General features: G+C 41.6%; 1 protein-coding gene across 1 annotated transcript in view; it reads left to right on the top strand.

Moving 5' to 3' along the window:
- LOC114668858 (zinc finger protein 271-like) overlaps positions 1–18,475 on the top strand; it is an 82,433-nt gene that overhangs the window by 22,061 nt on the left and 41,897 nt on the right. The window contains exons 3-4 of the mRNA XM_051934596.1: positions 1,650–2,701; positions 2,786–3,265. Coding sequence (XP_051790556.1) covers positions 1,650–2,701; positions 2,786–3,265 — 1,532 coding nt within the window. The remainder of the gene's footprint in view (positions 1–1,649; positions 2,702–2,785; positions 3,266–18,475) is intronic.

Raw genomic sequence — 18,475 nt, forward strand, 5'->3', positions numbered from 1 at the left:
AAGAAAGGGTGACCACACAGGAACAGTAGCACTGCTTTGACGCTGGGTGCCGCCAGTCTGCGAAACCGAGTGGAGAAATTGTGTATGCCAGGGTATGAGGTACCGTTAAAATATGCGTGGCTTTACGCCAAGTTTAGGTTTTATACATCGCGATTTGAGCGTGGAAACATTCGTACGCAACATTTCTGTGCGTACGCACCACTTATGCATGAGGCCCCAGGTGTGGTGCATATTCCAACAGGAGTTAGCAGCTTAGAAGAAATGTATTCAAAAGAAGGCAGCACGGTGAGCGACCACCTGCTTTGGTGACTGGCATGGGTATGGCTCTGGTCTGAAGACAATCATTTAATCTGCTTGTGCAGAGTTAGTAAGTCTCTTTGCTCGAGGCCGCTGCACATGTGCAGGTAAGGCTGTATATGTGAGGCGCTATAAACCAGTTACCCAACACTAATAGAATATAAACATCATAGATAACAGTAACTGTAGCATAGGCAAATCAAAATAATGAAGATGGGAATCTCTGTGGTCGCATATTTAAGGTATTGTGATAAAAGCACCTTATAAAATCCAACGTCTGTATATCTGTCCACTTTTTCACGAGAAAACTACTTAACGGATTTAGATTGTTGTGTTTTTTTTTTTTTTCTTTTTCTCTTCTATTTGAACATTCCGGTTGATTTTTGTGACTTCTGTCATCGCGTTAAGTATCTCAGTTCGCTTACAGGAGCGATTAATTCGCATTAATCTGAGACGCAAGCTGCGGGCCAAGGGGAGGGGGGGAAGTGTGACATCAGGAGTGGGGAGCCAGGCAGGGACCTCCTCACTCATGTGCCAGCCTCGGAGTGTACCTTGCCTCCACTTAGCCTGCGAAGGACAGAACTACTTAATGGATTTAGATCGGGGTTTTTTGCTATAATTTGCTTGAACATTTCCAGTTGATTTTGTGACTTCTCTCATTGCACTAAGAATCATAGTTCACTTGCAGGAGTGATATATTCACGCTAATCCAAGACAGGAACTGTGGGCCGAGGGGAGGGGGAAGAGTGACGTCAGGAGTAGAGAGCTGGGCCGGACTCTCCTCACTGTCCTGTTTCAGTAATATGTGTGCGAAACCGCGGGGGATTTTATCACTTCCTTCCACACTCACATGCCAACCTCCATTAGAATTGGTCTACCTCTGGCCACATTTTAGAGCGTACCTTGCATCTGCTTAGCTAGTGACACCTGTTGATTTTTTTTTTTTTTAAAGTTTGTCCTGTTTTGCTACTGCATGGGTGGAGCTGCGGGGAACAGCTAGTCTCCAATAATAAAAGCAGCGTGGGGAGTGTGTACTTGCTTTGACACAAGTTTAGCTTTCTGCAAGCAAGTCTTCATAGTGTTTTAGCTAAAAAAAATGCATTCATTTTGCAGATTTTGAGTATTTGACTGGATAATGGACACGTTTTATGCAACATGAATTAATGTGAATTTTTCTTGTTGTTTTCTGTTGTACAGCAGTGGTGTTCATTTACATTCCTTTTATACGCTAAACTGTGTCCCTCATTCTGCATGAAAGCATGAGATTAAAAATGTGTTGCTCATTACTACAAACCACATTAAGTAACATTCAGAAAAGCTCACCTTTTATTTCCGTGTTTGTATTTCTGTAGGTTTACAAAACCGTGGTGGCTATGATGATACAATGATGAAAAAGACGTCTGGATCAGTGGGTGAAATACAAGCCTTTTTGCAGGATGATTCTCTGTCACTAATGAAACTAATGATGGTAGGTGCCATCACTAGTGAACATCAAATACACAATTCTAACTCTGCCACAGTCCACCAGGAGCAAATAAAAAGGTATAAAAGCAAATCCAATTCCAAAAATGTCAATCCAGGTCAAAGAAAAAAAGTTTACCAGTGCTCGGAATGTGGAAAAACACTCACCACTAACCACAGCCTTCAGCTCCACAGAAGAATTCACACTGGGGAGAGGCCATATTGCTGTTTAGAATGTGGTGCACGGTTTTCTGGAAAAAATAATCTTAAGATTCATGAAAGAATTCATACGGGAGACAAGCCATATTGTTGTTCCGAATGTGGAAAGGCATTTACTACCAACGATTCCCTTCAGAATCACAGAAGAATTCACACTGGAGAAAAGCCATATTGCTGTTCAGAATGTGGCACACGGTTTTCTGCAAGGGGCAGTCTTCAGAAGCACAAAAGAGTTCATACGGGCGAGAAGCCATATTGTTGCTCTGAATGTGGAAAAACATTCACCACTAACCACAGCCTTCAGATCCACAGAAGAATTCACACTGGGGAAAAGCCATATAGCTGTTCAGAATGTGGCGCACGGTTTTCTGGAAAAAACACCCTTATGATGCACAAAAGAATTCATACGGGATACAAACCATATTGTTGTTCTGAATGTGGGAAAGCATTTACCACTAGCCATAGTCTTCAGCACCACAGAAGAATTCACACTGGAGAAAAGCCATATTGCTGTTCTGATTGTGGCAAGAGATTCTCCGGTAACAGCGGACTTCTGAAGCACAGAAGAACTCACACTGGAGAGAAGCCATATTGTTGTTCTGAGTGTGGAAAATCATTCGCCAGGAAAAGCAACCTTAAGAACCATGGAAAAATTCACAGTGGAGAGAAACCTTATGATTGTTGTGTATGTGGCAAACAATTTTCAACCCGTACCACTCTTCAAGTACACACACGAGTTCACACAGGGGAGAAGCCATACTGTTGTTCTGAATGTGGAAAAAGATTTACCACCAGTAGTGCTCTTCAGCTACACACACGAGTTCACACTGGAGATAAGCCATATTGTTGTTCTCATTGTGGCAAACGATTTTCACAAAAGGGTGTTCTTCAGTCCCACACAAGAACTCATACTGGAGAGAAGCCATATTGCTGTTCTGAATGTGGAAAAGTTCTCACCACCAAACGTAGTCTTCAGGACCACAAAAGAATTCACACTGGAGAAAGGCCGTTTGGTTGTTCTAAATGTGGCAAAAGATTCAACACCAGTGGCTGTCTTCTAACACACTCACGCGTGCACAGTGATGAGAAGCCCTATAGTTGTTCTGAATGTGGAAAACTATTTTCCACCCACAACGGCCTTCGATACCATCATAAAGTTCACTCTGGAGAAAAGCCATATGGTTGCTCTGAATGTGGAAAGCGATTCACTGCCAGTAGTCCTCTTCAAAGACACATAAGATTTCACACTAGAAAGATGACACAATCTAGACAATGTAAGAAAAAAAGAGAATAAGAAAAGTCGTGTCATTTTTCTGACCTATTTACTCCAGAGGATGGGATAACAAAAGTGGCAGTGCAAAAATTACTTCATAGCACGAATGTTATTCACTCCTGGTTTGAACGTAAGCAAACCAATTTTTGAGAAGTTAATCAATGAAGGAGATCTAAAGGAGTAAGGGGGATGGGGGCTGAAAAATGGAGAATGTTGTTGCAGTTGTTTTACAATTTGTAGGAAAACATTTTGTGATTTTTTGAGGCCTGGATACACTTTTTGGACACTTTTTTAAACAAGATAAATGTAATTGATGAAAGATTTTAAGTTGAATGATTGAATGTTTTGTGCATATGGAGCTGGAGTCTATTCTAGGCATGGCTGCCTTCTGCTCCTTTTCTGAGATGTTAACTGAAAGATCCTTTCCCGAACATACCCTAGGATCTTTGAAAGGAAGAGACTTTTAAGATTTTTTTTTTTTTTTTAATTAGTGAGACACTGTGCGAGTTTTTCAAGAAGGATCAGCATTTTCTTCTGGAATAGAAATGGGTGGGAGGTGAGAAATTGGGTAGGTTCAGTTTAGCAAAAATTAGTATTTTCAAGTAGTGGAACAAGTGTGTTGATGGGAAGTTAATTTTGAAGTGTAATTTTTCATAAGATACAATGACCTTATCTACTGTATATACAGATCTCTAAGGTTTAATCCTGGACGTTTTCCGAACAATAAACATTAGTTTTCGTAACTAAAAAATTTGTAGGCCAAAATGTTTCTATTTACTCATTTCTGTTCAGACACTGCATATTGTCATTTCTATCTGGGTTTGGGTTTGGCAGGTCCCTCTGCACATCTCGACTAATCTGGTACTCAACATGTAATGTGAAGAGGTGGACAGAGAGGACAAGGAGAAGTAGCCACTATTTTTAATGCTCTGTTATCATGATGTAATCTGGTCCATTGATGGCACTGGTCACCTTTCCCTCTTCTACTGATGACTTAAACAGAGGGGTTAACTTTTTAGCATTTTTGGCAATGGCTTGTTTCTTAAATTTTTTTTATTGTGGTTTTTGATCACCACTTAGATATTTTTCTTAGCATGGTAGAAGTCTTAAACGGTATACAATAAACTTGAAAAGATTTCAAAGATTATCTTGCCTGTCTTTCTGTTATCCGTTTCTCACTGTTTTGTGTTGCCTAAATCTGCCCAAAATGTTTGCTTTTTTTCAAAATGAAATATTTTTCTGAAGGTGTGATGAGCGGGAAGGTCTTTTCATCTGCCTTGTATTGGTTACAGAAATGTCCCAGTTTAGAAGCCATCCACCTACAAGGTGAACGAAGAACATGGGATCAGTGCCTAATCATGGCTGTATGGGATAGTGACCTGCACACAAGGGTGTGAGGTAGGATGGAGCTGGAAACGGGAGCTCACCTGGTTGCTGATTGTGGGGCACCTAAGGTTATACCTGCAGAGACCCAACAACATCGCCACATTGCTGAAGAATAAGCAAAAAATAAATAAAACTCGACATCACCACAAAGGCATTGGCAGTGCAGTCCAGACAGAATAACAGACAACAAGGAAGGTGTTGTCATAAAGGATGCTGGGAAACTAAACACAGGACGGTTTGCATCAGATTGTTTTTTGGTAAGTGAATTTTATGTGAAGTGTATGCATCCCACCTATCAGTGACCATAGGTAATGTTCTTAAGATTTCCCAAACATCAAAGGTGCAATAGACTGTATGTGTGTGATGGTGCCATCAAGTTTACAGTCATATGAAAAAGTTTGGGAACCCCTCTTAATTCTTTGGATTTTTCTTTTTCATTGGCTGAGCTTTCAAAGTAGCAACTTCCTTTTAATAGTTGACATGCCTTATGGAAGCAGTAGTATTTCAGCAGTGACATTAAGTTTATTGGATTAACAGAAAATATGCAATATGCATCATAACAAAATTAGACTGGTGCATAAATTTGGGCACCCCAACAGAGATATTAGTTGAGCCTCCTTTTGATAATATAACAGTCTCTAGACGCTGTCCTCCTATAACCTTTGAGTGTCTGGATTATGGATGGAGGTATTGTTCACCATTCTTCATACAAAATCTCTCCAGTTCAGTTAAATTTGATGGCTGCCAAGCACGGACAGCCTGCTTCAAATCATCCCATAGATTTTCAATGATATTCAAGTCAGGGGACTGTGACGGCCATTCCAGAACATTGTACTTCTCCCTCTGCATGAATGCCTTTGTAGATTTTGAACTGTGTTTTGGGTCATTGTCTTGTTGAATATCCAACCCCTGCATAACTTCAACTTTGTGACTGATGCTTGAACATTATCCTGAAGAATTTGTTGATATTGGGTTGAATTCATCCGACCCTCGACTTTAACAAGGGCCCCAGTCCCTGAACTAGCCACACAGCCCCACAGCATGATGGAACCTCCACCAAATTTGACAGAAGGTAGCAGGCGTGTTTCTTGGAATGCGGTGTTCTTCTTCTGCCATGCAAAGCGCTTTTTGTTATGACCCAGTAACTCAATTTTTGTCTCATCAGTCCAAAGCACTTTGTTCCAAAATGAATCTGGCTTGTCTAAATGAGCATTTGCATACAACAAGCGACGCTGTTTGTGGCGTGAGTGCAGAAAGGGCTTCTTTCTCATCACCCTGCCATACAGATGTTCTTTGTGCAAATTGCACTGAATTGTAGTATGATGTACAGACACGCCATCTGCAGCAAGATGTTCTTGCAGGTCTTTGGAGGTGATCTGTGTGTTGTCTGTAACCATTCTCTCAATCCTGCGCATATGCCGCTCATGTATTTTTCTTGGCCTGCCAGACCTGCTGGGTTTAACAGCAACTGTGCCTGTGGCCTTCCATTTCCTGATTCCATTCCTTACAGTTGAAACTGACAGTTTTTAAACCTCTGAGATAGCTTTTTTGGAGCCTTCCACTAAACCATGAGACTCAACAATCTTTGTTTTCAGATCTTTTGAGATTTGCTTTGAGGATCCCATGCTGTCACTCTTCAGAGGAGAGTCAAAGGGAAGCACAACTTGCAATTGACCACCTTAAATACCTTTATATCTCAGGATTGGACACACCGGTCTATGAAATTCAAGGCTTCACAAGCTCATCCAACCAATTTGGTGTTGCAAGTAATCAGCATTGAGCAGTGACAGGCATTCAAATCAGCAAAATTACAAGGGACCCACATTTTTGCACAGCCAGTTTTTCACATTTGATTTAATTTCATACAACTAAATACTGCTTCACTAAAAATCTTTGCTCGGAAAACACCCCAGGACTCCGATGTTCCTAGGAAATGAAAGACATACCACTGTTATCTTTTTTGTTGAAAGTAAATTATTATGCAGACTGAGAGGGGTTTCCAATCTTTTTCATATGACTGTATGAGAGGCTGACTACAACTAGAAATCAATCGTGGCATCTGACCACAGGTCAGTCCTTTAAAATGACGTAGACGTGTGGGGTCAGTCGTATTGAGTAATCAGACATTCTGTTGAGGACAAACTCCTTCAGCATGAGTGACATTGGGGCATCGCACCAGCGGCAGAAGCTGCAGCTTGCCTTTTGGTGGCTAAATGTGCAACTTGTGTTTGTGTATAAATGAATAATCCTAGAGAAAAGCCAAGCAAAATGACACCTTTTATTGGCTAACTAAAAAGATTACAATATGCAAGCTTTCGAGGCAACTCGGGCCCCTTTTCAGGCAAGATGTAAGAAGACGGGGCCTGAGTTGCCTTGAAAGCTTGCATATTGTAATCTTTTTAGTTAGCCAATAAAAGGTGTCATTTTGCTTGGCTTTTCTCTACATTCATAATGGCTAACACAGTACAACACCCTAGTACCAATGAATAATCCTAGTAATTCTGAAGTGTGTACTGGTGTATAATTATCACTTGTCTACAACTGAGCATCCCTTTGCTACTGAATACTTCACTGTTTTAAGTCTTTAAAGACATTTTCACAAATTTGTACAATTACTGTCAAACTGAACAGTTCCAAGGGAAATTTTGTACAAATCCATGGTTTTAATTTTACAATGGACACATTCAGAACTGAATCTTTCTGCTATAGACTGTCATGCAGACGCATTTCCTTTTTTGTGTTATCGACTATGCAATAAAACACTAACTTCTATGTGTCCTGCTCCTATCCGCAATCTGATTGGTCGCTTTTGCTTTGGTTTCTCTGTTAATTTGTTTGAACAGATTGCTGCCAAGATCTCCGATTGGTCAGTTTGGTTTTGGTCTGATGATCATTGGCACACTTGTCGAATACGCAGAGTGACTTCAGACAATAGTAGATGGGGAGGTTGAGCTTCACAAAGCTCTAGTCTTGGTGTGGAAACTTAGTATGTAAGGGCAACACTTGAACGTGCCGTTATGAATCTAACGTGAATGTGGCCTAGATTATCCACAATGCGAATGCTAAATGTGCTCCGCATCAAGAAAATATGACGTTTCCTCATAGCTTTTGAATCATCAGCACAATGATGTATGTAGCATCTTGGCAACATTATTTGTTCCAGTTCATTTTAGTTCCCTCTCCCACATACTCCATTTGTTGTGCAAGGCTTTAGATTTTAATAATGGCGTCCAATTCCAAGTGAGCCTTTGACCTTTGCTCTTGGTATGGAACAAAGAATCCAAGAGGGGCGTATTGAGTAGCAAAAACTTTATAAATATGTCTCCTACTTAGCAAGGTAGGCTCAAGAGCACAATGTTTGTAATCTAAACAGTCTGTACTACAGATCCACGGCAATCCAAGTGGGGATTCCTGGAGGTCTACTTTTTTCTTGAGGAAAGCCATAATTCACAATTCTCTGATTTAGACTGTGGAGGCAACTCTTCAATCATTTCAGGTCAATTATCAGCCTATAATCTTATTTTGAATCCACACTGAGCAAGCAGCTTCCTTAATCTAAACATTAATTGCTTTTCTGTAGACGTGGATGGCAAACTCTGTAAGCACTTGTCTACACAGAATGCATCGTTAATGGAGTCAACTCAAAAACATCTTCATTACCTTCTTCATGCTCCTGTGCATGTTTCTGCAGTGCAAGTGTGGCACTAATACCTGCCATTCATAAACCTCTAGTGGTTTTGTCTTTCATATTTCTCCAAATAAATCTGAGCAAAGCTCAGTCCACAGACAAAAGGCAAACTTGGTACAGATAGCCAATGAACAGCGCTCCTGACAAAGATGGGCTAAGAGCGGGCCCTGGCAATAAATGATTATTTAACACCAATCCTTCATGCTGAAATGAACAATTAAAGATAAGCCTATATTTGATGTGATGGTGCACAGTATAATGAGGCAAATACCAGACCTTTTCAGTGGCTTCAATTTCTGTTTTGAGTTTGATCTCTCATATGCCCAGAATCTACTGGATCTCTCCAGTGACCTGAGACGAAGACTGGACTCCTTTGGTACTGTGTCTCTCTGGAAAATCCTTGGGTACCATTGGTTTGACTTTGTGTTGCTCATGGAGTCCTGAATGAGGCACATTACCTGCACTGTGAGGGAGCGTCAGTTACGGCACTACGACCATGTAAGATCGTAAGATCCTCATTGTTCGGGACCTGAGTGGCTGGACCAGGCCAAGGGGTCACCCACATAACACCTGGCTGCGGCAGATAGAGGGTCATTTCCGGACGGTGGGACTGGACAGCGTGTCTGTCTGGGGGGTTGCAAACCGGGATCCTGAGTTGTTTAGTTGTGTAGTGGGTGTGGTAACACGCTGTACCAGTGCATGCTCCCCAACTTGACGTGACTTGACTTGATAATGGCTTCTTTACTTTCATTGGCACAGCTTTTGCCCTCATGTTGAACAATGGCAAACACAGACTCCAAAGGGTAGAAGCAAGCCTAGGTATCTTATGGCTTCATGACTAAAGCAATAAAACACGCCTGAGGAATCACAAACACCTGTGACACCAATTGTCCCGCACATTATGGTACCCTGAAATGATGGCACCAAGTAGAAAAAACGTGTTGTCATTTCTACAAGGTGTGATGAAATGATAGAAACCTCTTTCTTTATCTCAAAGAGGGTAGTATATAAAACAATAGGACATGCCAAGCATGGAAAAGTCACCTTCAATAATTAGAATGTGCCCTGACATTTATCCACAATTATACTAAAAACATTTGATACAAAACAAACCTCAAAATGGCTTCTTGAAATCACCAAAACAAAACAGCACAATTGATGAGTGACACCTCAGTGCACAGGCCTACAGAAGGTGCTGTGACTTTGGAGAAAAATCAGAAGATGAGAAAACCCAGCTGTTGGTGTTTCTGCTCTAAAGGGGAGTGACAGGTGACAGCAGGACTGGTCAGCTTTGTGACACGCTGGTGACATTTACACTCACCATAATAATGTTAAAGAGTATCTACTGGCAGGATTTATTTATGTCAGTTTATTTAGAGAGCACATTTAAAACAAAATCACTAATGCTGTAGCCAAACATAAATAAAAATAAAGCTCAATAAAATGAAATACAGTCAAGTGGCAAGTTAAAGAAAAGATGACTAAGAGTAGGGCAACCATCAGTATCTGTGAACGTCACTGAAAGCTAGAGAATAGAACTTGGTCTTCAATCTCATTTTAAACTGTTCAGTTGAAGGAGACTCCTTGATGTAAAGAGGTAAAGAGTTCCACAGACCCCTTAGTTTTACACTTAGTGTGAGGGACCACAAGAGACAGCTGACCAGTAGATCTAAGCTCTGTAAAACACACAATTCAGATAACTAGGCAGGAGCAGACCCATGTAATGATTTAAAAACTAGCAGCAACATTTGAAAGTCAGTTCTGAAACTAACAGGCATCCAGTGTAAAGAAGCTACAGTGCATCCGGAAAGTATTCACAGCGCATCACTTTTTCCACATTTTGTTATGTTACAGCCTTATTCCAAAATGGATTAAATTCATTTTTTTTCCTCAGAATTCTACACACAACACCCCCATAATGACAACATGAAAAAAGTTTACTTGAGGTTTTTGCAAATTTATTAAAAATAAAAAAACTGAGAAATCCCATGTACATAAGTATTCACAGCCTTTGCTCAATACTTTGTCGATGCACCTTTGGCAGCAATTCCAGCCTCAAGTCTTTTTGAATATGATGCCACAAGCTTGGCACACCTATCCTTGGCCAGTTTCGCCCATTCCTCTTTGCAGCACCTCTCAAGCTCCATCAGGTTGGATGGGAAGCGTCGGTGCACAGCCATTTTAAGATCTCTCCAGAGATGTTCAATCGGATTCAAGTCTGGGCTCTGGCTGGGCCACTCAAGGACATTCACAGAGTTGTCCTGAAGCCACTCCTTTGATATCTTGGCTGTGTGCTTAGGGTTGTTGTCCTGCTGAAACATGAACCGTCGCCCCAGTCTGAGGTCAAGTGCGCTCTGGAGCAGGTTTTCATCCAGGATGTCTCTGTACATTGCTGCAGTCATCTTTCCCTTTATCCTGACTAGTCTCCCAGTTCCTGCCGCTGAAAAACATCCCCACAGCATGATGCTGCCACCACCATGCTTCACTGTAGGGATGGTATTGGCCTGGTGATGAGCGGTGCCTGGTTTCCTCCAAACGTGACACCTGGCATTCACACCAAAGAGTTCAATCTTTGTCTCATCAGACCGGAGAATTTTCTTTCTCATGGTCTGAGAGTCCTTCAGGTGCCTTTTGGCAAACTCCAGGCGGGCTGCCATGTGCCTTTTACTAAGGAGTGGCTTCCGTCTGGCCACTCTACCATACAGGCCTGATTGGTAGATTGCTGCAGAGATGGTTGTCCTTCTGGAAGGTTCTCCTCTCTCCACAGAGGACCTCTGGAGCTCTGACAGAGTGACCATCAGGTTCTTGGTCACCTCCCTGACTAAGGCCCTTCTCCCCCGATCGCTCAGTTTAGATGGCTGGCCAGCTCTAGGAAGAGTCCTGGTGGTTTCGAACTTCTTCCACTTACGGATGATGGAGGCCCCTGTGCTCATTGGGACCTTCAAAGCAGCAGAAATTTTTCTGTAACCTTCCCCAGATTTGTGCCTTGAGACAATCCTGTCTCGGAGGTCTACAGACAATTCCTTTGACTTCATGCTTGGTTTGTGCTCTGACATGAACTGTCAACTGTGGGATCTTATATAGACAGGTGTGTGCCTTTCCAAATCCTGTCCAACCAACTGAATTTACCACAGGTGGACTCCAATTAAACTGCAGAAACATCTCAAGGATGATCAGGGGAAACAGGATGCACCTGAGCTCAATTTTGAGCTTCATGGCAAAGGCTGTGAATACTTATGTACATGTGCTTTCTCAATGTTTTTATTTTTAATAAATTTGCAAAATTCTCAAGTAAACTTTTTTCACGTTGTCATTATGGGGTGTTGTGTGTAGAATTCTGAGGAAAAAATTAATTTAATCCATTTTGGAATAAGGCTGTAACATAACAAAATGTGGAAAAAGTGATGTGCTGTGAATAATTCCGTAAACACTGTAATATTGGAGAATCAGAATGAAACTTTCTTGCCCCTGTCACAAGCCGTCTACTAAAGCAGATGGCCTGCCAGTAGTTTGGGACCGACCAGGACTGAGGGCAAAATAAGAGAGGCACGAGGGAAGCAGATCTTCAAAACAAAAGGTAATTTTATTATTCCTCGATAGAGTAGAGAAAATAAAACAGTTGCTGATGTAAAAAAATGGATGCACAAAAAACGTATATAAATAATCCTGTGACAAGACAAAATCTAATTAAAAAAAGACGAAAAATAGAAATTGGAAAGCACAGAGGCTCTTACCCTTATATACAGGGTGTCCCAAAAAGAATATCGGAGTTTTAAAGAGCTGTAGCTTGGCGCCCATTCATCGGAGACTGCAGAACAACCGAGTGGCGTCTTGAGGAATCTATTTCATTTCCTTGCCGCTAGATGGCGCTAGTGCTTATCAGAAAGCTAACAGTGTCTTGTTTCGATTAGTTACGTTTGCAGTTATGGCTGTGCCACAACAAAAAGCTTTTTGCGTTTGCGAATTCACCAGAACTCAATCGGTTGTTACTGTGCAGCGGGCATTTCATTTCGAATTACTGGGAAGGTAAATCGTCATAATGTACGAATTTGGGGTGAAGAAAACCCTCATGCAGTTATCGAACATGAACGAGACTCCACCAAGACTAACGTTTTTTTTTTTTGCACGATTTCCAAGTCGAAAGTTTACGGTCCTTACTTTTTTGAAGGAACCACAGTAACAGGGGCTGTGTACAGGGCCGGATTTATATGAAAAGAGGCCCTAGGCTATTCCACTTATGAGGAGGCCCTTTCACCTTCCATTTTTAAGTTTGTAAATTACATGAGAGATAATAAAATTTTGCTAACAATTTGAATGTAGGCCCCTCTTGATCCTGAGGCCCTAGGCTGAAGCCTAGTTAGCCTATAGGAAAATCCGGCCCTGGCTGTGTACCTGCAATTGCTGCAACTCTGGCTGTTTCCTCAATTGGAAGATCAAGAACCAGCTGATTTCATTTTCAACAGGATGGGGCACCACCTTACTGGTCTCTTCTAGTGCGGCATTTCCTAAATGAGACCTATCCCCAACGTTGGCTCCAAGATCCCCAGATATCACCCCATGTGACTTTTTCCTTTGGGGATACGTCAAAGTTTTAGTGTTCCAACCGCCAATGCCTACAACTTTGGAAGAAATGAAGTTGAGACGATAACGGCTGCCATTCAGAGCAGCAATCCCGATTGATAGAGAGTTTGGCAGGAATTTGAATACCGCCTTGATATTGTTACAGTTAATCGTGGGGGGGGGGGGGGGGGGGGGGGGGGGGGTCATATAGAACATTTATAGACAATGTGGAAAACACGTGAATATAACAGTTTTTTTATATGCTTGCATAATTCAATAAATATAGCTCTTTGAAACTCCTATATTTTTTGGCACACCCTATATATACACATACATATACATACATACATGCATACACACATATTTATACATATATATATACACACACACACATATTATATATATATATATATATATATATATATACTATATATTATTATATATATATATATATATATATATATATATATATATATATAGTACTGTGCAAAAGTTTTAGGCAGGTGTGAAAAAATGCTGTAAACAAAGAATGCTTTCACAAATGGAAGTGTTAATCATTTATTTTCATCAATCAACAAAATGCAGTGAATGAACAAAAGAGAAATCTAAATCAAATCATTATTTGATGTAACCACCCTTTGCCTTCAAAACAGCATCAATTCTTCTAGGTACACTTGCACACAGTTTTTGAAGGAACTCGGCTGGTAGGTTGTTCCAAACATCTTGGAGAACTAACCACAGATCTTCTGTGGATGTAGGCTTCCTCACATCCTTCTGTCTCTTCATGTAATCCCAGACACACTCGATGATGTTGAGATCAGGGCTCTGTGGGGGCCATACCATCACTTCCAGGACTTCTTGTTCTTCTTTACGCTGAAGATAGTTCTTAATGACTTTGGCTGTATGTTTGGGGTCGTTGTCCTGCTGCAGAATAAATTCGGGGCCAATCATACGCCTCCCTGATGGTATTGCATGATGGATAAGTATCTGCCTGTATTTCTCAGCATTGAGAACACCATTAATCCTGACCAAATCTTCAACTCCATTTGCAGAAATGCAGCCCCAAACGTTCAAGGAACCTCCACCATGCTTCACTGTTGCCTGCAGACACTCATTATTTTACCGCTCTCCAGCCCTCCGACGAACAAACTGCCTTCTGCTACAGCCAAATATTTCAAATTTTGACTCCTCAGTCCAGAGCACCAGCTGCCATTTTTCTGCACCCCAGTTCCTATGTTTTCGTGCATACTTGAGTCGCTTGGCCTTGTTTCCACAGCAGAGGTATGGCTTTTTGGCTGCAACTCTTCCATGAAGACCACTTCTGGCCAGACTTCTCCGGACAGTAGATGGGTGTACCTGGGTCCCACTGGTTTCTACCAGTTCTTAGCTGATGGCACTGCTGGACATCTTCCAATGTCGAAGGGTAATAAGCTTGATGTCTTTCATCTGCTGCACTAAGTTTCCTTGGCCAATCACTGCGTCTACGATCCTCAACGTTGCCCGTTTCTTTGTGTTTCTTCAAAAGAGCTTGAACAGCACATCTTGAAACCCCAGTCTGCTTTGAAATCTTTGTCTGGGAGAGACCTTGCTGAAGCAGTAGAACTACCTTGTGTCTTGTTGCTGTGCTCAGTCTTGCATGACATGAAACTGTCTTCCACAACCTCACCTTGGTAGCAAAGTTTGGCTGTTCCTCACCCAGTTTTAAGCCTCCTACACAGCTGTTTCTGTTTCAGTTAATGACTGTGTTTCAACCTACGTGTGACATTGATGATCATTAGCACCTGTTTGGTAGAATTGGTTGATCAGACACCTGACTAGAATCCTACAAAATCCCTGACTTTGTGCAAGTGGACCTATAAGAATTGATGCTGGTTTGAAGGCAAAAGGTAGTAACACCAAATATTGATTTGATTTAGAGTTTTCTTTTGTTCGCTCACTTTGCATTTTGTAAATTGATAACAATAAACAATCAATATTTATATTTCTGAAAGCATTCTTTGTTTACAGCTTTTTTTCACACCTTCCTAAAACTTTTGCACAGTACTGTATATATACTGTATACACATATATACATATACACATATTGTATACACACACAAATGAGGGTGAAACACGTGTCGCATACGCTTTGCATTATTTGACAGTAAACTATGCAACATTCCATGATCTGCTTCTCGCAATTGAAAGAGGGCATCGTGGCGTATGTTTGCCGAATGGCAGACCAACCACAAGCGTTACCTGGTAGGTAACCACCCACACAATTCAGGTCGTCGAGACTCAGACTACGAATGCAATGAATATATATATATATATATATTGTGGAACAAGCCTCGGACACAGACAGGCGGACACGTTCAAGTCACCCACAACACGTTTATTACACATTATTTACAATTTATAAGTGCACCACAAACCCCAACCTACTCCCCCAAAGTCCAGGCCTCTCACACTCTGCCTCGTCTCTTCAGGCCACCTCCACTCTCTTCTCCAGACCTCCTCCTCCTTCTCCTCACCTGACTCCAGCCCTGAATGGAGGGAGGCGGCCCCTTTTATAATCACCTGGATGTGCTCCAGGTGATTCCCAGCAATCTTCAACCAACACGCCCCAGTGTGGTGGAAGTGCCGACTGCATCCCCAGAAGCCCTCCGGGTGTCCCTGCTCCTCTTCCCCCCAGCACTTCCGGGTGTGGCGGAAGTGCTGAGGTCCAGGGCCCCCAAGGCACTGGGGCGCCCCCTGGCAGTGACCATGGGCCCCTACAGGGTTGAGCTTCAAAGCTCTGTACCCGTGGTCCCCATAGTAACCAGGGTGGTTGCCTCCACGTGGTCTGAGGCGGGCGTAAGCCCTCTTCCGGTCCTCCTGGGCGTCCCGGCTGGGTCGCCCCCCCAGCCACCTGCAACAATATATATATATATGGTTGAAATAGTTTACTGTCAAATAATGCAAAGAGTATGTGACACGTGTTTCACCCTAATTCTGGGCTCATCAGGTGTACACACTCACTGCACCCCCTCTCAGGGAACCGAACCTCGAACGTCAGCGCCAGGGGCGAAGCCTCTAACGTTGCTTGTTGGGATCAGAGCTTTAAATAGCAGCCTGACATCCCGATCATACTGAATGTGGGATATGGGTGGAGTTGTCGATGTTCGAGGGGTGGAGTTTTGACTATAGATGGAGATTAGGAGGGGTTGGTTTTTGTGTTGTGTTGGCTTGTGGTGGAGCTCTCTTGGTGTTGGTCTCTGTTAACTTGAAACAAGCATCTAATAAATATTTTAATAAAGTTAACTTTGGAGCCTTCAAGCCTTGTGTGTCGCTCCCTGCTATAATTTAGGACCAGGGAACTCAGGGACACAATTTTACCCCAGAGCACGTCACTCAGGCGCTGGAGCTTCACACCACTGGACACGAGGAAGGAGAAGCTCCCCTGCGTCACCCTGACCACAATCCAGACACAGGCAGGAAAGGTAACACTGGGGTCTCGTCCAAGATTATTCCTGCCAGCACTAGTGAGTGACACGAAGCTTGTAAGACTGAAAGAAACTTGGTGCATTCTCTGGGTGGAGTGTGTAACTAGTGGATTTTAAATGGCGACAAAACTCGGGGTAGACGCTGAACTGGAAGCAGCATTTTCCAAAGCCACCTCGATCAGCACTAACCCTTTTAGGACATCGCCCACGGAAGACAAAACCATGTACCACTGTTTTCCACTAGCAAACTGGGAGAAGAGTGTCGAGGATGGGATTGTCGGACGCGAACGTGAGCGCCATTGTAACCCTTTTGTGCAGGCAGCATGAACTGATCTCCGAGAACGTGCGGACTCGGTTGCTATAAACAAACCCTGGGCAGGGTGCCAGCCCACCGCAGACTTTGACAAATTCCTTTGTGAATTTCAAAACATGAGAAAGTTTAATTGAACTATTACTTCCCTTACAAAGCATCATGGCTGCTTTTACAAAGATAGAATTAAATTTAATGTATTTTAGGGTTTTGCAGATAAGTTTATGTCTTATTGTATCAAATGTGTTTTGAAAATTCAGAAATAGAATCATTGAGTCTCCAGAAAGCAATTCATTATATTCAATCAAATCTAAAATCAAACAGATATTATTCGATATATAACAATTTTTAAGGAAACCTGTCTGACATTTGTCAGCAAGGTAATTTATCCCACATTTCAGTCTTTTAGCAAATATAGAGGCCAGTATCTTGTAATCCTTGTTCAAGAGCATTATAGGACGTCAATTATCTAAATAGAGAACATCATTCTTAGGCTTAGCAATTAAGGTAATGATGCCTTTTTTTCACTGAATTAGGTATTTCACCCTTTTCAGAACCTTCATAAGTTGCAAGTAAAAAACATGAAATGGAATCTATGAACATTTTATAAAATTCTGATGTAAGGCATTCATTCCCAAGTGATTTATTATCTTTAACATTTTGATGACCTCTTTTATTTCATTTATGCTTGGGTGCAAACACAGTTAAGGTCATCTATAGCTTTTCTTTCCCCTTCTGCAATGGGCAAAATATCGCAATGGCTTCATCAAGATTTGTACCTAATGTATAAAGTTCTTTGCAAAAACTGGTTTTAAATTCTTCAGTTAATTTAGAATTCTGACAAAGGACACCATCAATTACGAAATTTTGAAGCAGGTTAATTTCACACCTTTTATTTTTCTAGACTAAAAAAAAATAGCTCTTTTTTTTCTCCGTTTTCCAACCATTGTCTTCTTGTTCTCACGGTATCCGTCAATAAGGGTGCGCACAAAAAGGCGACCTTCAAAAGGGCAACCTCAATTGGGCGCGGCGAATAAAAGCGCACATAAATAAAAGCGATCTTCAAAAGGATGACCTCAATTGAGCGCCAAATAAAGGCGTGCGTAAATAAAGGCGAGCTTCAAAAGGGTGACGTGAATTGGGCGCAGCGAATAAAGGCAAACGCAACAAAATTATTACAGAAAATTTATTAGATGAAGGCAATGATTGAACGTATAAAAAGGTGAAAGCAAGAATATTAAAACATCCAATTAATTAATGCATGAACTTCTAACGAACTACTTCTAAAGCTCTCTATATTTCGTTGTTTTCAAAATTACAGAAAATTAGATTAAGGCATTTCAACTAAATTATCTACGAACGCCTTTATTTGCTGTGCTCAATTGAGGTCACCTTTTTGAAGGTCGCCTTTATTTACGTGCGCCTTTATTCTCCGCGCCCAATTGAGGTCGCCCTTTTGAAGGTCGCCTTTTTGTGTGCGCCCTTATTGAATAGAACCATTCTCACAAAAGCCCCCTTTGCCTTTTGTAGGACATTTAATTTAATGTTTGTCTTCAGTGATGTTACTTTCATTGTCAGTTAATTTCAAAATTTCCTGTGTTAGTTTAAGTACCTGAGCTTTTTGTTCTAAAGCCTTAACCCCAATTCCCCAAAAGTGACCATCGAGCAATGGATATTATATTTTAGAAACTCCCAAACTTATGCAAATTCTCCATCAAGTTTAGTCAATTTCCAGTACTTTTTGATAAGCTTATTAATCATATCCTTTAGATCTTCATTTTCAAACAGGTTGTAATTTAGCTTCCAATAACCACACA

This window comes from Erpetoichthys calabaricus, chromosome 1 (genome assembly GCF_900747795.2).
Source record: "Erpetoichthys calabaricus chromosome 1, fErpCal1.3, whole genome shotgun sequence".
Lineage (NCBI taxonomy): Eukaryota > Metazoa > Chordata > Cladistia > Polypteriformes > Polypteridae > Erpetoichthys > Erpetoichthys calabaricus.